Here is a 22,861-nt window from a genome sequence, read left to right as displayed (position 1 = left end):
TCGTTATCGTTTTGCATTTTACGATGTTTATTCGCAATTTATCAAATTATTCAATTTATCGAATTATCAACATTTCCTTTCACGTTGCATGAATTTGATAATTTCAGGACGATGTTGCGTGCTTTGCATTGATCGTAATGCTTCAGCATCTAATAAAAATGTCAAGTGAACGTCGACGCAAGACTAGCCGAGATAAGAAACGTCGACTCAGACGTGGAAAAAGTTTGACGTGAACCGATGTTGACGCAGCTCTCCGTCTCTCTCGCACCTACCTCTACGCGATAAATTAATTCCAGATTAAAGCGATTCATTTTGCTTGGTATCGCTTAAGCGTGATTTAGACGGAGCTCCTTTTGACGCTTATCGCTGGCTTCTTTCATCGCCAACTTCTCGCTTTTTCAGAGCGAATTTTCGGCTGACAAAGTCGTTAGCGTTAAATCATTTAAATCATTTACACGTTGCTGGCAAACAGTGTGAAGTCGCCAGCGTTTTAGCGAGAATTTTGTGGAAATAGCCAATCGCAAGCTTCTTTATTCGCCAGCGAATTTGCTGGTAGAAGAATTTCTAGACGCTCAATTTAATCGCTAGCGTTCAAAATTTTGAACCGCGGCGTCTTTAGTCACTGCTATGAAGTTGAACATGTCCACCTTTACCGAAGAGTAATTTCTAATTTTGTCCGAGATGGAATAGCTTGGAGAGCAAGAAGTTGGCGCGATAAAAGAAGCCAGCGAGAAGCGTCAAAAGTCGTTCTTGCCGTCTTCTCGCGCAGCTTTTCTTGACGCCGCTGCTAAGTCGAGAGCGTTAAAATTGAACATGCTCAACTTCACAGTAGTGACTAAAGACGCAGCGAATTCAAAATTTTTAACGCTAGCGATTAAAAATTGAGCGTCTAGAAGAAGTTTTTACCAGCGAATTCGCTGACGAGTAAAGAAGCTTGGTCAAGACGAATGAAAGCAGCGCCGTGTAAATAGCCCATTACATAACATACGAGTCTGTTTTGTAAATATAAAAAGGAGACAGAAATAATCGCGATTACTGTTGATCGACCGAGTGCAAACGAAACGCGATGCACCTCGGCGAGGAAAGATCCCACGCTCTCGCGGCGGCATCGGTAGTCGGTCGCCATGGTAACAACCATGCGAAGAGTCATGTCGGTGGCCGAGGTCTGCCGAAGTCCGCCGAGCGCGCCGCGAGACGGGGTATCGAGAACGACCGAGCGACGAGCCGATCGTCGACAGGATAAAGCAGGAGCGTTCGCCGGTGTGGCTTCGCCTCGCGTGGAAAGGAGAAGGAAAGAGAGAAAGAGAGAGTGAACCGAGAATCGGCTAGGCCGGGGGGGGGGGGGGAGCGGCGGCCGGTGTCGCGCGAGTGGGGGACGAGGCTTCCCTGCCGCGTCGCTTCTGCGACGGACAGTTCTCGGTTCCCGACCGGCCTGCGAGCTACGAAGGGGAGATAGAGGGCGTTGCGCGGCGCGCGAACGAAAGACAGAGAGGAAGCTAGTGGGGGGGGGAGAGCTAGAGAGGGCAAACCGGAGAGAGAGACGGAGGGAGCGGCTGGAGGAAGGAACGAGAGAGACGGAAGGAAAAGGGAGCAGCTCGTGCTCCTGCGCCGTGTCCTCGCGCGTGCTTGTGTCGCGCACGGCGTCTCGGGAGCGCAGCCATTACGACGGAGAGCCGCTCGGTGACGCTCGGTAACGTAGCTCGGCTGCGCGGTGCGTGACGTATACGTGATCCGGTTGCTGGTTGTGTGCTGCGCGCGCGCGCGAACCGAGATCGACGGACGGACGGACGGACTGCTCGACGTCGCGCGTAGTACGAGCAGAGCGTAGCGAAGCGCACGTGTTCGGGACCACGGGACGGAAGGAATTAACGTACGACGCCGACGAGGGGGTTGGCGCGAGTTTAACGCGAGCGAGGACGAGGAAGCCCGGAGGCTGCCGAAGTGCGACTCGAACGCGCACGACCGTATCGCGTCGCCGAACGCTCGCACGAGGGCTGCGCGAAGGAGGAAAACGAATCCGGCTCACGCGATCGGGCGGTTAGTCGGCCGGCTTTTGTGACTGAACGCTGAGGAAGAAACGCGCGCGCGCGTGTGCAACCTCGCCGATTTCGTGCATCGAAATCGGAAACAGATTTTCTTGCTCCCGCATCTTCGTTTTCGGGAAGAAGTGTATAAACAGCCGCCACCATGTTTGATGTGTTCGGATCCGTGAAGGGGTTGCTGAAGCTCGACTCGGTGTGCATCGACAACAACGTGTTCCGCTTGCACTACAAGGCCACCGTGATCGGCCTGATCATCTTCTCGTTGCTGGTGACCTCGCGGCAGTACATCGGCGATCCGATCGACTGTATCGTCGACGAGATACCGTTGCACGTGATGGACACCTACTGCTGGATCTACTCGACCTTCACGATCCCGGACCGAACCGGCGTCGTCGGCAAGGACCTGGTGCAGCCCGGGGTGGCCTCCCACGTCGAGGGCGAGGACGAGATCAAGTACCACAAGTACTATCAGTGGGTCTGTTTCACCCTGTTCTTCCAAGCGATGCTCTTCTACATCCCGCGCTACCTGTGGAAGACGTGGGAGGGCGGCCGCATCAAGATGCTGGTGCTCGACCTCAATTGCCCGGTGGTCAGCGAGGACTGCAAGAGCGACCGGCGTAAGCTCCTGGTCGACTACTTCGTGTCGAATCTGCACTCGCAGAACTTCTACGCGTACCGTTTCTTCCTGTGCGAGATGTTCAACTTCGCCAACGTCGTCGGCCAGATCTTCTTCATCGACTTCTTCCTGGACGGTGAGTTCACCACTTACGGCTCGGACGTGATCAAGTTCACGGAGATGGAGCCGGAGGAGCGCATGGACCCGATGGCCCGAGTCTTCCCAAAGGTCACCAAGTGCACCTTCCACAAATATGGTGCGTCCGGCACGGTGCAGAAGTTCGACGGTCTGTGCGTACTACCACTCAACATCGTCAACGAGAAGATCTACGTCTTCCTCTGGTTCTGGTTCATCCTCCTGTCGATCATGAGCGGTCTCAGTCTGCTGTACCGTATCGCGGTGATACTGGGCCCCAGGATCCGGCTGGTGCTGCTGCGCGCCCGCTCGCGCCTCTCGCCGGAGGACCAGGTCAAGACGATCAACGAGAAGTGCCAGATCGGCGATTGGTTCGTCCTCTACCAGCTCGGCAAGAACATCGACCCGCTCATCTACAAGCAGCTCATCGCCGACCTCGCGAGCAAGCTTCAGGGCAAGGAGAACGTGTGACTCCATAGCGAAAAGGGGCAGGGGAGGGGGATGGAGGTCGGGTAAGGCCTCGAGAGTTGCCCGTCCTCCCGGCGGTGTCCACCGGGGGGGATTCCTTTCGTCATTTCCTCTGGGCCGACAAGCGAGAGAGCCACCCGCTCGGCGCGAGAGACGAGAGGACGAACGGTAGGACCGTCTCCGGATCGGCGGAGACGTCGAGGGAAAAGCCATGCCGAATCGAGTGCTAGGATTGGACGAGAATCCTTTCGGTTCGTTCCGCGCGCCATAATTGTCGAATTGCACCGACGCGATTGACCGATTTCTGGATTAGCGACTAATTTTTTGTGCCTTTTTCTGCGTTACACACGTGCTCGGATGAGCAATAGATCGAGCTAATAGAAATGGCATTCAAACCGGATCGCCGTATAATCGCGAGTCCATTAATTCATCATCGCTAATTCAATCCTGAGTTGATCCGACCGGAAGAAGTCACATGTCGAGATAACAGTTTGGAGATTCGATTGATCGATGAACTCGGATTAATCGTTCAGCGAATCGGAGCTCAAAGAGAATTCGTCTCTTCTGAAGTTAGTTGCTTAATTAGCGATTGCTTTTACATTGGCATTTAGATCGCTTCATTTGCCTTTTTCTGATTTTTCTTCTGGTTTTGAGGATCAATTTACGGCGATGTAGCGCGTCGGTGTAATTCGGGCCGAGATTCTTGCGTTCTCGCAGTCCCTGTTTCGCGCGAGTACACGCTTCCAGTCGACGTCGGGTTCGCGATCCAAGACAAAGCGCGCTGTTCGCCGCCCGTTCTCCCTGCCTCTCCTCGTCTTTCGGTTCCTTTCATCCGCGCGGAGAGTTTCCCATCGATTTTACTTCGCTCCATTCCATCCGTTTCTCTTCTTTTTTTTTCCCCGCAGTTTTGCCCGCGCTTCCCCAATTTTATACTTCGCGGCTACAACGTCGCGATGTTGCGCTGCGTATTTATTTAATCTTAGGAAAATCGTCTTTTCTTTCTTTTACGACGTTAGTAACAAGTTGTGTCACGAAGGATTTCGGATTCTTAACTCGCGCCGTCACCATCAACGCATCCCGTAATTCTCATTATTTAAACTGTGCGGATAGAAGCTATGCTTTTTAGTTTGCGGTAAACGTATCGCCTCTAACGTATTGCACAACGGGATAACGATCGTTCACGGTCGCACATTTCTCGCGCAAGTGAAAGTTCCACTTGTGATTTCGCAGTAATAGCAATGAATTTTCCCTCGCTTTTACGAATAACACTTCCGACCGAGACACGCGTAAGACGAACCTCTTTTCGTTTGTGCCAATGAGCCGCTCGATTTTCATCGATTCTCGCCGTTGAGGACGATCAATCGTGATCGATCACGCGGCTTAACTGGCTCCGCAGCTTCGAGTCGTGCGATCATTCACATTATTATATAATCATAACAATCGATTATTATTCGAGAATGAAACTCTCGAGACAATTCTATTCTTTTATCCCTCTTTCGCCGAGTTAATGTTCATTTTATACTTTTGTTATTATATATCTGTGTTAATAATTATAATAACGAGGATGCGTCCGAACGCACCTGCTTGCTGCGCGTCGGAGTCAGTTTCGTCGTGGATCCCATGGATCTTCTCGTCCGATGTGCGCCGCGTACCCCGCAGCGAGGTACATAATGTAACGCGCCGCGCAATAAGGCCCTCATCACGAGCGTCCTATGGTCGTGCGCGCGGAGAATAAAAATCCGCTCTTCCGCGAAGCGCTTCACCGCGCGCGTACGCTCGCTCGCTCGCTCTCCGCTTGCATTCCTGCGAGCTCTCGCGTGCCGAGGCGAACTTACACGGTGGAACAGCGACCCGCTGCCCCGCGTAAGAATATGTACGCGAGGAACGAGAAGACCATGGGGAACTTGGGGGCAACCATCGCGTCGGAAGAGAGTTTCGTCCTCGTATCTCGGTGTGCCAAGAGCGCTCGGCGCGTACTTTGGACCTTTGCCTAAAGTCCAAAGTCCGACGAATTCTGTGAACGCCCCCGGCGGGAAAACGAGGAGAGGGAGAGAGATAGAGAGAAGCATCTGCGTGTGAGAGAGAGAGAGGGAGAGGACTTGAAAGAACACGGGTTCCTCCTCGGGGCGCACTCGGAAGCCTCCGTTCGTAGACTTGGGTCGTGTGATAAAAGCGGGGGACGGCGGGATCCGGTGTTTCTTCTTCTAATGCTGCTCTCGCTCCGTTCTATTCTTTTCTTTTCTTTTTCTCTTTCGTTTCATCGAGCTGAATTGGACAATCTCCTCTCCGCATGGGATGGACAGGATCCAGCACGCGTGAAACCGGAGGGACCGGATGTGCCCAGTCCCGAGAAAAAGAGAGAGAGAGAGAGAGAAAGAAGTTCGCCTACCTGACGCGGAAGAATTCGGTGCCCCACGCGTACAGACCTGTTTGCACTTGTCTGTGCCACAGCTTGCGCCGCAACGAGCTTTCTCGATCGCTTTCAGGAGATTCGAGGAAATCGCACGCGCCGTCCCCCGCGAACCCTAATCTAACTTTTTTTTTCTTCTCCTTACGCCGTCAATTAATTTGATTTTTTTTCTTATAATCTAGAAGTAGCAAATATCGTATCATATCGTAGAGATAGACATGTACATTGTACTGATGACGCAGAAAAATAGGACTTATTTGTATGAGTGTGCGAAAGAGAATGAGAGAGAGGGAGGAAAGAGGAGAGGGAGTGAGAGTGGGAAAGGCAGAGCGTGCGCCTATGTATTATGTATGTATGTATGTGTATGTGTGCGTATGCGATGCGAGTGTGTATAGGTATTAAAACGCGCGTCCGCCTTCTTCGTATTTCGTCATTCCACGCACAAAAAGACACGCGTATAATTTTTTGTACACGATTATCGAGGAGTCGGACTGTAACGTCACAATTGTGCGTCTATCACGCGCCTCTCTTGTTTTCGTTCTCTTCTTGTCTTTTTTTCTAGTATTGTGCCACTATCTTATTGTCTTTCCCCCTCCCTGCTCCGTAAAATCGAGGGAGACCAAGTTGTGACGTTACAGACCCGCGTATGCTCCTCGATATTTTTTTCTTTGTTTATTTTATAATGCAAATTTATACAATACAACACAAGGGTGATGTAACGATGTTGGACCAAGCAGCAAATGTCAATTCTTCATCTGTCTAGATCTTTTCCCTTTTCTACGCCATAAGCAACGGCGGTGGTGTTTGCGCACCGCGTGCGCGCGTGCCAGCGATCGATATTGCGACGACAATCGAATCACGTCAATCGGCGCGCAAAAGGAACATCCAAATTATCGCACGCGAGTCATACGCGCGTGATGCAATCGCGCGAGCGATAAGCCCACAGCTCGAGACGATTCTTCCCGCACGTAGCATATTGTTGAAGAAGACATCAGCGTTTTCTATTAGGTCGTTAAGTAATCCGGGTCGCGTTTAAGTGCCGATCAATCAAACCAGACACATACTTATATGATATACAAGCGCAACGTGGGGCTTGTACGATATATTCATTTTATAGCAGAATAGAATTTATATAGCAATCTGTAAAATTACAAAAAACAAAATTCTCCGAAACATCGCTTTCATCAAAACATTGAATTGTATTTAGGCGCGACCCGGGATTATCTAGTAATGACCTAATATTCCGAGCATCTACTCCACACGTAGGCACACCTGCAAACGCATCTCCGCTTCGAAATACCGCAGAGTACCCGCACGGAATACCCAATATGGGATTACCAGCCGAGCCGGTGCTCGTGGTCGTGCGATAGTCACCGAAACGTGACGGCTTTACGGTACTGCGATCAGCCGGGACTCGCCTCGCGAGGTAAACAAAAATGATTGGCCGAGAAAAACCGTCAGCCCGTATCTCCGCCGCTGATTTTTCGCTAAAGGCGATTGTCTGAGTTTTATCGAGATAACAGCGCGATAACGCGAGATCCGAGCCAGGCTGGGTTGAATTGTTTTCGTATTACGCGACACATCGAAGATCCCCGTTTGGCGGTTCTCTTTGGCAATAAACCGGTATCAGCTCTGCCGAAACTCTCCATCAACGACTCGCGCGACTGTTTATCTCGATCTTGTATTGACACAATTGTATACGACAGCGACATATCATTATTGCGCGTATCTCTCTTTAGCAGTATATACGGAGATTTAATAAAGTTTTTCTTAACGAAAGGGAGCAAGCGAGTCTGCAATTTTACATGCGATTTAGAAACAAAGGACAAAATGACAATCGATTTAGAAAACGGGAATTAATAATGATAAATTAGGAATGAGTTTGAGAGAAATTTTTACTCGTCTTGATACTGCCGTAGGGACTTAAGGTACGTAAAGTAGATCTTCGCGGCACCGTGACACGACGTCAGTTCCGGTCCGAGTCCGCGTTAAACGCTCATCTTTAGCGGTAAAACGTGCGTGGAGGCATACGCGGATGATGTAATAGCGGCGGCGAGCTCGTTAGTCGAGAAGTAGAAGCAAAACGCGCGATGCGATTTTACACCACTCGCTTCTCCGCCATTTGGGAGTTACATGTCCACGAAGAGATTTATGCTCAAATTAAGACTGCCAGGCAATCGAAACACTCTATGTCGCCGTGATGTTTTTATCACTTTTTTTAGATAGTATGTGTGAGATAGGATTATTGTTACGACGAACGCGCCGTTATCCGGTTTATATATATATATATATATAGATATGTATCACACTCTCTTCGATTCGATTCGATTCGATTCATTAATTCAACTAACTAGCTAATTTACGAACGGACAGCGTCGGGTTTATAAGCATAATATTATGTAATTTTCCCTTTCATACATCGATATGCGTCCTCCTTTGTCTCGCTTTTACTTCCACTCCTCCCGCAGCAATAACCGTTGTCCGGAAGCGACGTCATCATCGCTTCAGCGGCATTCCGCGAAAAATTGACTGCATGTGACACTCGCGATTGCTTGCGTCACACGCCTAACGATAAGTGTCTGATTATGTGTAAAAGTGCATTCCTTCCAAGACACAGTCGACATTCCAGCAGCGACCGCGGCCGTTTCCGCGCGAAAAATTCATGATTCCAAAAGATCGTGCGCATCCCCTTCCGCCCCTTCGAAACTCGCGTAGATCAATTCCGCAAAGGGCGATTTTCTTGATTCGGCGAACGTCGAATTCCAACAGGAGGGAAGGGGGTTGCGCGATAGCTTCCGCGAGAATGCGCGCCGGCATTCTGTCGATCAAGCTCGATTAAGGATCGATCGTCGCCGAGGGCAAGATTCGATCAAAGGAAGTTGCATCGCAATTTTTCGCGACTCGAATGCAACGCGCGCTCGAATCGAGATATCGTTATACTGCACCGCGGGCAAAATTACGCACCGTACGACTGACCTGTGTATGACCTAAAGTGCCTGCATCCTGCCGCGCGTAGATTAGAACTCGCGCTTCCTTTTCCTCGCGATTTTACGACGCGGTAGGTGCATATATCGTGACATAGATAAGTTATTACTGTACTGTCGACGTAGATATATTTCTCTGCTCGATTTCTATTTGCCTGGAACGAGAGAAAGAGAGAGGAGGATAGAAGATCGCCCAAGCACGTGTTCTCGCGCCTACTGCACAGTGATATGAGATATGGGAGGAAAGAGAGATATATATATATATAAAATATAAATAATACATATATATATATAGTTTTATATATATAGTATAAATATATAATATCTCTGTGCAAAGGGAGATGATATACAAAGTACATGTATGAGTGAATAGTATATAATATATAATAGTATATAATATAAATAGTATAGTATATATATTTTATTCGCAGCGTCGAGCCGCGCGCGCGGCGATGCATATTTCGCCCTTCGATCGAGCCTACAGGGCCTTTCTCATTCACGCTGTTGCTCGTGCCAGCGTGCCAGCGATATTTATGAGAATACGTTAAGCGAGAGAGATAAAATGCACTGTCTGCGATAACCGAGCGATAGGCCCGAGGAAACGGTAGCCGCGCGGCAGGTCGTATCCCACACGTGATCGAGCAATCGCGAGTAACTTCAGGGTAAATTCCACCCTGGCGTGAGAAAGCGCGCGGCATCGCGAGTTACGAAATTATTCCGATTCCGATTCCGTCGCGATTGAGAGGAAATACTCGCGCGATGCTGGCTGGCAGGCACGCGAGCGAAGGACGAGGAGCAACGATACACGTCGGTGGGTCGCGTAGGGAGATTTGTACTCTCACTTCCACGAGCGGTACATCTTTTACTTGTATTAATATATCGATCGAGTGTCTTTTCGCTCTTCGACCGCGCGTGATTCATGAATATGCGGCCAGAGAACACTGCCCTCCTAAGGAACGAATGTTATATGTATACATATAAATATATATATATATATATATATATTTTAATACGAAATGTTTTCCCTGCGGAGTGTTAAGCTAATAAATATCAACGACTAAACAACGAATCGCTGTTTCTCACGCTTTTTCCACCGTAACCTTGTCCCTTCCATCCCGATGACTCGCGCGCGGGTCAATGGTAAGTAATCGCGTGGGTGTCGAAAACTCGTTTGTAGCATCTGCTGTTTAATTGATTAGCGTAGAACGCCGTAAGTGATATTACATGCGAGAACGCGTTCTTTGAATCAAGCGCCGTCAGGTTCCGCGCTATTTTCGTGCCGCGGTTCTTTTATTCCATTTTTCGTTTTAATCGCGCCTAAAGATTACGTAACGCGTAAAGATATTTTATAATCTGTCGCTACATGATTAATCTCGAAATTATAAACAATATGCAAATGATTCGAGCAATTCTTTCCGTCTACAATCATTTATCATTTATCATATGCAGATGTAGACGTCACCTTTCCATCTTTAAACGCGGAACTGAACGCGGAGCGCCGATGCGAGCTACGGTTCGTCGTCAATCAGCGGAAGCAACGGCGGCAGCAGGCAGTAATTAAGATAGTAAAAGACGATCTCTCCCGCGAAGGGTCGCCGGGGATCAACGTCGAGAGTTACGTGCGTGCACGATTCGCCGTCGCCCCTAATATTAGAAGCGACGTGCCGCGACCTTAGCCGGATCGTAAACTGCGTAAGCGGCGACCCTGTGCGAATCCTATCTACCTATCTGCTCACCACCCACGCACACGGACGTCGATCTTATTACGCGTCGCGTCCCGAGCGCGTAGGTGTGCGAGGGGGGGCCCTTATGCACGTGCCCCTCCGCGATATTAACAAACTGGGGGGGGGGGGCGGGGGGGAAAGGGGGGAGAGGATCGCGTTCGAGGTCCGAGCAATTGTAGATTGGTTCCTCTTCCCTTCCACCCTCCCCCCTCCTACCCCGCAGATCGAGTGACCATCAGGTTGCGTTATTGCACTTGAGCGAGCATTAGCGAGCTAAATTTTCCCGCACGGACGAAATTGCTCGTTACGTTACTCGCGCGAAGGGCAAACCTAGACTCCACTGAGAAGTATATTAATGTGTCGGATTGGCGGGCCGTGGCATCGTTATTTCCAGGAGATTTTGGGTAATAAAGTTGCGCCGATTGTTGTTACGCAATGTGTAATACTAATTGAATTGGTTTCTCCGACGATCCGTGCGCAATAAATATTGGCGAAATCTCGAATTTCCGGTATTTTTATTGTTCATTTTATTTTAGTAATTTAATGTTTTAATAATCCTGCAGCATCTCTGATTATTATTTTCTTCCTTTATTGATTCAATGATAATTGATTGCAATTGCGTTTTAATAAGAGCATGGAATTTAGTATAATAATTGTTTAATCTAATGTAATAATATCGTATTTATCTTTTTTATTTTTTTTCTTTGAATAAATAGATGTTACCATTTTCTCGGAAAAATTAAATCTATTATTCTTCAAGAGCGAGTTTTGCGATCGTGTGCATGTATTAAAAGGATGATTCCTTCGACATATAAGCTGTTTCGCCTATCAGCGTAATCGAAAGTGCATCTTAAGCGATAGTTACTCTAAAAGCTCCCATGAGCACGCGGGATGCAAAACGCCAGTAATATTCATTCGGCTCCGCCTAATGAGTTCCCGCGTGACAGCAAATCGCTCACAAATTACAAGTAAATGTAAGCAGGGACGGTCGCTGCGTTTCGCTATCCTAAACTGACGAAACGAGAAAGAAACACGCGTCAGATGTGCCGCTGAAAATTTTCGCTTTGCAAGTACAAAGTTCTGCAATGACTCATCGTGGTGTCATCGAACAAACTCTTGATTTTGAAGCAGTCGACAATTAAATAATGCAAATACGTATAAATAAGTCATAATTACAAGTTGTACGAATACATTAATTTATTAATGCATTAATTTAGTTGAGAATAATTTTAATTTTTAATTTTACATGAAAAAGGATGATATTCGGACTAAAATGTTAGTAGCTCGACTGTAAAGCAATATCATTTTTCGTTCATTTTCGTTGCCACTCAATTATAAACCAGCCTCTTTCAATATTTATACATTTTCCATTTATATATTTATATATACATTCCATTTATATATTTACATATTTATATATTTCAAGAGAACTCCGACCGCAAGCGAAACGATAACGTCAATGGTCTCCCGGTATTGCAAGATTACAATGGTACGAATGACTCATGTAAGTCATATTCAACAATTCCACGGCGTTTCATCATCCCATCATATTTTCGGATGAATATCGGGAACCAGGTGTCAGCATGAAGCGTCTGCATGAAAGCGTGGCCCTACGTCTTGAAGTGAGTCTCGGCTTTTTGGTCGAGGCGGAACCAGGAGGACGGACACCGTCGCTCTCTCAGTTTCCTCAGTGCGGAGCAGCGTCCGCGTGCTACGTTGCACGTAGCCGACGTTGAACGTGGCGACGTGGAGACCGGCGAGGACAGACCCTTTCTTTCGAGGACTCGCTCGTTCTGCCCGGCGACTTGACTCGCCGAGGCCAATGCCCGGTCAAAGTCCCACCTTCGACGTTTGCCAGTTCTGCTCCCTCGTCCTCCTCCACCTTCTCCTCCTCCTCCGCCTCCACCTCGTCCAGCGAGGAGCTGCTCTTCGTGCACCTCGCCGGCTTATAGCGGTCAACCCCGGCTTCGTTGTCCTCCACTGGCCGTTTTCTATGTTCGGACGTGTCTAGGACGTGTTCTTCTTCTCCTTCCTCGTCCTCTTCGTCTTCGAAGACGCGAAGAACCCGATCCGTAAAACCGGAGTGGCGCGAGATCCGCTCCGGCGATCTATCTTGATCTATCTCGATCGGTCGCATCCGCGTGAGACCGTCGACCCGCGGAACTCGTGGAACCCGCGGAACTCTCATGCCACGCCGATCGATTGAGCTCAATCGTGATTCGGATCAATTGCCGTGAACGACGAGGGCGATTTCAATGATCGGAGACGATCAGTATTTGCTAAGCGCTTCGCCGGCGCGGCGCTTGCCGCTCGCCGTGATATCTGCCGTCCGTTGTTCGTTTCGGTGATGGTCAGCGGAAACCGGATTCCTCCTCTACTTTAATCCCGGAATCAACCCGCGCGGTAAAACCCACGTCTCGGAGTCAGCCGCCGAGGTTCCCGGAATAATGAGCGAAAGCGAGCGAGATTCAGACGTCGCGTCGTCGCGACATTCTCGCACTCGTGGCACTCCGGGAACGACACGAGAGAAATTCCAGTTGGCTTCCGAGCCACGAATGAGCCTCGGATTAGCACAACCGACACCTTGCACAAGCGCGGCGGATGCGTAATCCGTCCGACGTGCGCGTACGTGATGGCTCGAGTTGCCTTTGTACGATACGCGGGCGTATCGTCGACAGGTATCGCATCGTTCCTCCATTCGCCCGTTAACAGCGGCATTTGTAATTGAAGTTCGTTATACGCGCCCCCGAGGAATTAACGTGACGTTCATCGCGTAGGCTCGACGGATAGGCTGATCTCGCAATATCGATCTTAATTGACGGTAATTCATCGAGATACCAATGAATCTGACGATCTATCGGCTCGAACCGTTCAGCAGGGATCAACTCGTGGAAAGCAATAATTTATTCAGGCAGAATTGCGGCGGGGGGAGGAGGCAGGGGGGATGGAGAAAGGGAACCGAGCTGGATAAATTGTTATTTCTCGCGTACGAGTTGGTCCACGTTATGACGAATGATCCACGTACCGTCGCCGTACCGTGACCGTAAATTGAAACTGGAACAAGCATTCGCGTCTCTCCCACTTGTCCCCCTTAATTAATACTTGAAACAGCCAAGTGGACAAATCGCGAGCGAGCGAGCGAGCGGCCGAGCGGCGAACACGAGCCGCTCGAGATTAATTCGTTCTATTATTCTCGCATCCACGCGCTGTCTCGCTCTTTGTCCCCCGCTGAATTTAGATCCTCGTTGTTTACCCGCGTCACGTACCATCTCCGCGACGCGATAGTATGTTAATTCGTCCCGCGACGACAGATCCGATCGCGACTGTGGAACAAAAGGAGGAAGAGAGCTCCTCGAGTATTGTACATTCAAGTATTGTACAGTAACAATTCAGTATAACAATTTGTTACATGTGAATACCTATATTATATATTTTGCATATGCTATATTTTATAACAACAATAGTAATATATGTATATATATATATAAATCTCTCATATACAGGGTGTTTCCTCTAACTGTAGCACTTAGAATATCTCTGCTTCCTTTGATGATATGAAAAAAGTCAAAGGACGAAAATTGTTCGATTCAAAGAGACTAGTACTCTGGTAAGAAAATTATTTTTTTTAATGTGACCTTTCACACGATATCAAGGTCATGAACATTTTTTTAAATGAGATGGTATATTTTCCTTAACGAAATGATGTAGCTTGTAAAAAAACAAATTCAACCATACAGAATATGTTGACCTTCGAATGACTTTGAACCACAAAAATCACGTTTAGGAAAAGAAACTCTATTGTATGTATAACTACAAAGATATACCTTTTTTTTACAGATGTTCGAAATGATCACCGTTTACTTCCATACACTTTCGAATTCGATGAATAAACGATTGTTTTACGTTTTTGAGAGATTCCGGAATAATTGCGGTGCACGCACGCTGAATTCTTTCTCGCATATCTTCAGGTGTTGTCGGAATATCGCGATAAACTTCATTTTTTAGGTGTCCCTAAAGAAAAAAATCAAGAGGCGTAAGATCTGGTGATCGAGCCGACCAAGAAATTCTTCCACCACGTCCAATCCAGCGATCAGGAAGTGATTCGTGCGTCGGTGATCATTTCGAACATCTGTAAAAAAGGTATATCTTTGTAGTTATACATACAATAAATAGAGTTTCTTTTCCTAAACGTGATTTTTGTGGTTCAAAGTCATTCGAAGGTCAACATATTCTGTATGGTTGAATTTGTTTTTTTACAAGCTACATCATTTCGTTAAGGAAAATATACCATCTCATTTAAAAAAATGTTCATGACCTTGATATCTTGTGAAAGGTCACATTAAAAAAATAATTTTCTTATCAGAGTACTAGTCTCTTTGAATCGAACAATTTTCGTCCTTTGACTTTTTTCATATCATCAGAGGAAGCAGAAATATTCTAAGTGCTACAGTTAGAGGAAACACCCTGTATAATAAGATAGATATTATATCGCATATTTATGTATTATGTATATAATAATAAAATTAATTTATTCTATTCGCCAAAAAGCACACGCGTACGCTTCCAAGCGTAATCGCATTCAGATACTGTTGCGACATAAATTTCAGGGTTTTCGTGGCCTATTGCGAGGTTTGCTCACGTCCGAAGACGATACAGGCTCATCTCACATTCGACCGGCACGATACCGAAAACCCGCTGCTGTCCGTCCACTCGGTCACGTTACACGTGCAACGTAACTCCACTGCCGCGGTTTATTACTGCGATCCAGCCGTTAATGTTTAGCATTCGGAGTACCGTCCACCCGTTTCGATACACCGGCACCGCGCGGTACGGACGTCGTCACAGATGAACGTTTTCCTCCTTCTCGGGATATTTGAACGCGGCGCGCGGCACGCGCGTGAAGTCACGCTGCGTGTAATGAGCGCGTCATTGTTCCCGTTGTCGCGTACCGCAGTCTCCTAATTTATCGTGTGAATGTCCCCTCATGATGCCTGCCTCGTGTAGGAAACGCGCCCGGCGTCACACGCCGCGCATAATTCATGAACAAATTCGCGAATGACCTGGAATTTCGTTTAACGTTAAGCCACGATTACGCGCACGGGCGGATTTGTGGGAAAAACTCCGAAAAACTCAAAAAGTGGCTGAGACATGCAGGAGGATTGATTAATTATTATAAATGCTGCTATATCCGGAGATTGTAATTAATGTGCAAAATGCTATAGGACGATTTGCATAAAGAAATTTAGACTTTGTAATACAATAAAAGAATTTAGCTATGCGGACTGCAAGTGCATTTTATTCTAGAATGCTCCCTCCCAGCTTGCTCAAGACGGAGATCTAGATCCGTCCTTGACTACTGTTCGTCTAGTTGAAGAAGTGGCCGCTGACGAAATCTTGCGAGAAAAGACGCGCTAAAAATGGAAACGGAAGCACCGTTATACTTTGCAATTATCATAATTCACCGTAACTGGCAATCTTCACTGAAGACGAGAGTTTGTCTACTTTTGCCGGCGTGCCTTGGCTTTTCATCCTTCTTGCGGTTTTTCATGCGGTGTTTCATCAAATCGCTTCCACGAAATGAAGAAATTGTATATACATTTTTTGTTATTACCACACATAGGGATTCGATTAGATATCTTTATCGGCGAAAAAATGTAGTTAAAGAAATATTACTGAACAATGTTAAGCATTTACGATAAACATTTGCCGTAACGTTTCCTGCAATACGCCGTTGTTATCGCACATATTTGATTATGATACCCCGTGACTGCCTGTCACGCTACTCCGCGCTACTTCGCGCGTGCTCGAACGTCCCCGGAAACTCAAAGCCTTCATGAGATAATAATGCATCTCTCGACACAGAACAATATTAAGTCATCAACTAAATGATCTGGGTCACGCTCACAAATATTGTAGCGCTGTTTTGGAGAATTCTGTTTGTTGTTTTCTTGCCTATCTTGCTACAAAATTACTGTACGACAAATTATGTTGTCACAGGTATGCGCTTAGTGATTCATCGCCACCTAGGCGCGACTCTCACTCAGTTAATGACCTAAAAATTACTTACAATGACTTAGTTAATAAAAATATAATGCAATCCAGCGCAGTTTACTATCCCGCCGTTCGCGATGCTCGAGAAAGAGTTCGACAACCAGCTAGCCGCGTCACAATCGGGTCGCGCATAGGTCGGGTCATAGGTCAATCATCTTCGGGCGATCATTCGCGCTCTCCGTTCGCGAGACTCGACGGACGTTTCGTTAAAGTTCTCAATCACTATTACAGAGATCTCATCGATTGCCAGCTCGAAGCTGACTACACTCCGACCCGCGCCATCTAATTCCGTTATCTTGCTCGCTTATCTGAGCGAGCGTCTTGACAATAATAACTCCTTCGATAATTGCCGAGTTTTGTGGCGCTGCGTCCAGGGTGCTGCGTAATCGCGCCGTGCCTGATAACGGCTATGTGAAAGCTTTCCAAAGTTTTCAGTACGTTCCCGATCGGTACCCTATCTGGATTATTGTTGAGCGTTGCTCGCACGCGCAAAGTCCGCCGATGTGCGAGCACAGAAGCAACGCTTGTTAGCATCGCGGAACGTAAAAACCGAGCTTGCCGTCTTGCTTTCTGGTTTCTGCAACGCGAGCGGCATACGCTAGTTAATTATTTGATTTTCGTCACTCAGCATCGTGGGAAACTCATCGCCATGACACCCCCCGCCACCGTCTTCGCCGCCTTCTCGGTCCTCAAAGACCACGTGAAATTGAAAATCAACCAGAACTCGGTGTCCATCGACAATATCGGTAACGAAACCCCGATCTTGATCTCGTTTCATCGTGGGTTTTCATCACGATTACCTTCCACAGCGCAATTATCGACTTAATATTAATCGACTTAATCGACGTAATATTAATTAATCAGTTGACTGCAATTAGCTCAAATGATTTTATAACACAAGTATCCTGCGAGACGTAACAGTTTTGCGATAGCGACATTTATCTAATTTAATATCGAATGTAAAACGGGCGAGAATGTGTCAACACGTGTCTGATCAGTTTTCAGACTGCACTACAGAGCTACGTTTCTGCTGCTTCTCGTTGCGTCGATCCTCGTGTCCTCCAGGCAGTTTATCGGGGAACATATAAGGTACGTATATGTAGAATTACTTCTATATTTGGATGATGTAAATTGGCCGTGTCTGAGATCTAAGAAATTCTTGCCCTTTCGAAAAGATGTATCACCGACACCGGGATACCGACCAAAGTCATCGAGACCTATTGCTTCTTCATGTCCACGTACACCGTGGTAAGTCTGAAGCTTCCATACTCTCACTGAAACGAACTAGAACTTCAATTTCACCGATTGAAGATGTCTTTCCACTCAAATTGTTATTTTTCAATTTGTCATAAATTTATATGAGTAATGTACTAGAACACACGATATCCTCTTTCTTCGAAAAACATGTATACACCATTCAATATATTTTTACAATTCACTAACATGTCATAAAAATTAACGAATAATCAGTCCAAAGTTATTCGTGTAGAGTAATTAACAAATTACTGAAATTTAAGAACACACACACAGCATATTCGAGGGAAGAAGTGTCTCATGTTACAAGGGTTGCCATCGATACATTTGATTTACGTTTCAGGTGAAGCATCTGAACGCTACCGCGTTGGAGAACGGTGAAATACCGCATCCGGGGGTTGGCCCGATGAGCAAAGACGACCCCGTCATCCACCACCATTACTATCAATGGGTGCCGTTCGTCCTGTTCTTCCAAGCGCTTCTCTTCTACCTGCCGCACTACATGTGGCGAAAGGCGGAAGGTCGAGCACGCTCGTAATTCGTATACCTCGCTTTACTTACTCGTGCTTGCAGCGTGACGTTTACGACCGGGCACATTTATCTGAAGTGACGAGCTAATCACCATTAATCTCTTCGCGCCATCATAATCTAATCATGTAACACGCGCAGACACGTGTGTCCTTGGTTGTAGCCTCGTTGCATCGTGTTAGACACGAAAATCTCTTGTAGATTTTCCTATAACAACAATCCACAGAATCTCAGACTCGATCAATATTGTTAGGTACTCTTTGATATTCATCAAACGTTCGGACTGTCTCCAATCTTCAGGCAACAGTGACAAATGTTCAGACACCTGAATCTTTTTTGAGACTGATCAACGTTAGAGTATATTCCCATGTAATTAATTAAATATTTAATGTTAATATTAATATTAATAATACTCAAGTTTAATATTTAATTTTATTGCTACGGCAGCTACACACACAGAGATATCGCGTTAATCGCCGCAATTAATTAATCAACGACGCTCGCTGAATTGCAGGCGGTCGGCTGAAAATGCTGGTATCAGGATTACACCTGGCGTCTCTGTCGCTCAGCGAGCAAGAGCTGAAGGTAAACGATAACATGAAAATACCGTCGATGAAGGAGCGCGACGAGAAGATACAGCAGATCCGCATCGCCTTCATAAACCGCCTGCACCTGAACCGTCCGTGGGCATACTTCCTCGGCTTTTGCGAGGTCCTGAATTTAATGAACGTGATGATGCAAATTTACCTGACCAACTGGTTCCTCGGCGGTGCCTTCCTGACCCTGGGCCAGGCGGTGTCCGAGCCGTTACCAAAGGACAAGATGAATCCGCTCGACGTTATCTTTCCGAAGGTACCGAGTTTAGTAACCTGGCGTGAAGGATCATGGTCAGCATTGACCACGTGATCCCCAAATTCTGAGCTTTCTTAACAGTGTCACGTAGAAAATAATTCAAAACGTATGTCTTCGTATAAGTCAAAACACCTGAACGTGCTTTAGGCTCGATGTGCACCATGATATTTCGGTGAATGTCCATACATAAATATCCATTTATCGTTTACACTTATTTGGGTTGTTGCAGAAGGCTTGTCGCTTTTTAATGCCCTCGTCATGGCGACTATAAATTCTAAGAACTTTGAGTTTTTTGATCTGGCATAGAAAAACTTGATTTCAGATGGAAGAAGCGTATTGAAGCCAATGCGACTATCTTGATAAACCCTTTCGCTACGTTGGCAGAATAATAATTACAGAGAATAGCAGTGTAGACCGCTAACATTACGTGTGTGAATAATAAAATTCTTTCGGATTCGTTAACTCTTGCTCCATTATTTTAATTCTATTAGAGATATAACTTTCCGAGAATAAAAACGGAATAGAAATTATTATACATACAAAAAATATTTATTTAAATTTATTTATTATTATTTATTAATATTTATTATATATTTATTATATATAATATTATTATATATTTAAACTTTATTTAGTCCAGTTCACGGACGATTCTAGTTGGCGTTAGAGGGTTGATAAAAATGATCATTTTGTTTTTTCAATGATATAATAAACACGATAAACCTTTTGTAGCAACCTATTATATTATTATAATCGATGTTGCGTCTAGGCATCCAAATTGTAATTCAATATTATCGTCGATCTCTTGCGTACGATTCCATGAAGGCTTCGAAGTCCGCAACGCGTTCGTCTAATGAATTTATGAGATTCGCTCATGAATGCATGCTACCTTGTGCATCTTTTTTCTTTCTTTCAGGTGACCAAGTGCATCTTCCACAAGTACGGTCCTTCTGGCACCATACAGAAGCACGACGCGCTGTGCGTGATGGCGCTCAACATCGTTAACGAGAAGATCTATACGGTCCTCTGGTTCTGGTTCGTTGTGCTGGCGTTGATAACCGGTTTGGGATTGCTTTGGAGACTGCTGACCATGGTCCTTCACGCCAGGTTACTAAACTCGGTCTCCACATATTTATCCGCCGTCAGTGCGTTACGTTCTCCGTGGCTTTAGAAATTTTTATCCTGCCTGATTCGCTTACACATTCGGTTTCCCTTTGTAGAATCTTAGCTGACACACTCGCGAGTATCGTGCCATTACGAGCTACTTTCGCTGTAGAAATAACTCTCCATTCCCAACTTTGCAATTTTTTCACGTTTCTGTGATTAATTCACCGTAGAATATGTTTCTCCGCGTTTCGCTGAGAAAAAGCGCCAATTCTCCATTTTTATTCGCTGAAATAACAAATTACTTCATGAATGAATTTACGCTCACTCATGCGTAACTGTATCTTAGCATAAACAATCTCCGAGAACATCCATTTCATAATAACATTAAATAACAATGAAATCTCTGATACTTCTCATCAAATTTCATAATAAATTAATATCGACATATCGGTATCGGTTATTATTATATAATAATTATCATGTTTTCTAATGTAACGACACGCTCGTAAGCGGACGTGCGTCAACGAAATTTAAGAGCATGTCATCATCACGTCTGAAACTAGCGCAAACGTGAATGATGTAGATAAGGACAGCGAGGCTGACGTTGATACCGAGACCGGCGCGTGAATGTATCGCGATAACCGCCTTCTGTGTAGGAATGACGGCAGCGATCTTTCATCCGCGGTTTTTCTCGCTTGCAGGAGCACGACATTCAACAAGATAGTGTTCACCATAGCTTGCCCCGGAAAGTACAACCCGTGGAACGTGCTCAAGGTCACGCATGAGTATTACTTCGGTGACTGGTTGTTCCTCTACTACATCGCTAAGAACCTGGACAACTACGTGTTCAAGCAGCTCCTGCAGGAGCTGGCGGAGGACCTGGAACATCGGCACCACGCGCGTTACAAAATCGTGCCGGTAGACGTGGAGCAAGAGTTGCTGAAAGTGAACAATTGAAGAAAGTAGGAGGAGTGGGAGATCAAGCAATGAACCTTCGAAAAAACGATCATCGATCGCTGAACAGTGAATATTTTTCTTTCAGCCATCCTAACTTTTGGAGGAACACGAAAGACACTAGAGTGAAACAGTTATGATCTTTCCGCAACGTTTTCGCACTATTGCCTCGGACAGCAGCTCAAGTCTTGACTTATTATAATTTCTTATATTGAGACTTATTATAATTATTATAATTATAATTTCAGTATACTGGAAATTTCTAAAAAATTCGCGCGGGAAGAGGTTTACAGGAAGCCAATAGTATTTTAATTACTACAAATAAATTAAATATTGTTATAAAATAAAGGAGTAAGTATTCGATATTTGTGATAATTAATAAATTCATATATCATACAAATATCGAGTATTCGCTCAACGAGTAAGTAGAAATCCGCGATCGCGTATCGATGCTGCAGTCTCGGATGTTTTACAACTTTGTCACGTCGCGATTACGTGTTCGAGACTGTCCCGCACAGAGGCGCAATGCGCCGAGCAGCGACATTGTGCACGCTGTCTGCTGTGCACGTATATGCGCAAGCTATTGTCGTAACTCTGCCAAACGCCGAGAGATTGCCCCTTTGAAACGAACGCGGACGCGCGTTAGCGCGATTTATCGCGATTGCAGGATAATGCGTCTCGCGTGCACCGCAAATTCGCGTTTGCGAGCACACATGTGCGCGCCACGCGTGACACAACTGCATCGTCACGATCGCATATCCGATCGCGTCTTTTAACGATCCCGCCTGCTCGGGAAGCCTGCGTGCATGCGCTCGCAGCATGTATGTATGTATGTGTGTACATATGTACACGCGTGCAAATAGCGCACGGCCTCCGTACGTTGCTCCGACCCGATAAACGACTGGACAATAGTTCGGCTTGTTAAGTCGTTAAACCATTGATTGGAATTGTGCCGTGGCCTACTATCGACCAGTCGCATTCGATACGATTTAGACTTTACGACAACTGCATCGGATTCTGCAGCCGTTTATCAGTTTAGCACTCCGTTGCGCGTCTCAGAAACGTTCGAAAATCCCGACGTCAGCTGCAGACGCGTTTTTGCTTCGTACATTAGCACCTTTCGGGCGTCAATATTTATAATGTAAATGAGAAATATCATTTTCATGCGAACCATGTCCAGCTAAATAATTGTATTTAATTACTCATGAAAACATATAGCGAGAGAAGAAAAATGTCAAGAGACTTTATATGTCTTTTTCCTTTAACATGTGTTCTTGTTTTAAAGATAATGGCATGAACATGTTGTACACACGTGCATCTTTGATACAAATAAATAAAAATAAAAAAAAACAATTAAAACAGAATAATTTACAATATATTAAAAACATATCAGATACTCCGCCTCCAAAGAACATCACCTCAGAACACTATAAAACGCTCGCACAAGTTCTCATAACATGGCATCAGGAAATAATTGTACATTCCGAGATCAAGTAAGAAAGCGGATATCGCCCGCGAGCGCACGGAGTTCTCGGAGTCCGGAGTACCTTCAACGGGATCCTCTCGACTCTCGTTACTTGGCTTTTGTTCTTCGTGCGGATCAAGAAACCCGAGAGTCCGGTCGGCGAGCTGGACTGAATAGTCACGGCCGGAACTTCATTACATTACATTGTTGCCGGGATCGGGAAATGACAACGAGACGAGGGCAGAAAACGAGAGGCACGCACTGGGAAACC

The 22,861-nt window shown here is 46.2% G+C and overlaps 2 protein-coding genes across 3 annotated transcripts; both read left to right on the top strand.

The window, feature by feature from the left end:
• The first annotated feature begins 1,539 nt into the window (after positions 1-1,539).
• Positions 1,540-9,724, top strand: LOC105274910 (innexin inx2). Its single transcript, XM_011331394.3, has one exon. It carries the CDS (start codon positions 2,188-2,190, stop codon positions 3,262-3,264), a length of 1,077 nt encoding a protein of 358 aa, XP_011329696.1. The 5' UTR covers positions 1,540-2,187; the 3' UTR covers positions 3,265-9,724.
• Positions 9,725-12,974: 3,250 nt separating this feature from the next.
• Positions 12,975-22,492, top strand: LOC105274908 (innexin inx7). 2 transcript variants are annotated; one of them, XM_011331392.3, is made up of 7 exons: positions 12,975-13,057; positions 17,429-17,519; positions 17,606-17,678; positions 18,028-18,205; positions 18,727-19,064; positions 19,981-20,171; positions 20,873-22,492. In XM_011331392.3, exons 1-7 carry the CDS (start codon positions 13,012-13,014, stop codon positions 21,126-21,128), a joined length of 1,173 nt encoding a protein of 390 aa, XP_011329694.1. In that variant the 5' UTR covers positions 12,975-13,011; the 3' UTR covers positions 21,129-22,492. The 2 variants fall into 2 exon arrangements, with proteins under 2 accessions (XP_011329694.1, XP_011329691.1); XM_011331389.3 differs by lacking the exon at positions 12,975-13,057 and adding an exon at positions 16,662-17,176.
• The last annotated feature ends 369 nt before the right edge of the window (positions 22,493-22,861 follow it).

This window comes from Ooceraea biroi, chromosome 1, assembly GCF_003672135.1.
Source record: "Ooceraea biroi isolate clonal line C1 chromosome 1, Obir_v5.4, whole genome shotgun sequence".
Taxonomy (NCBI): Eukaryota; Metazoa; Arthropoda; class Insecta; order Hymenoptera; family Formicidae; genus Ooceraea; species Ooceraea biroi.
This window is presented reverse-complemented; position numbering and strand designations above follow the sequence as displayed.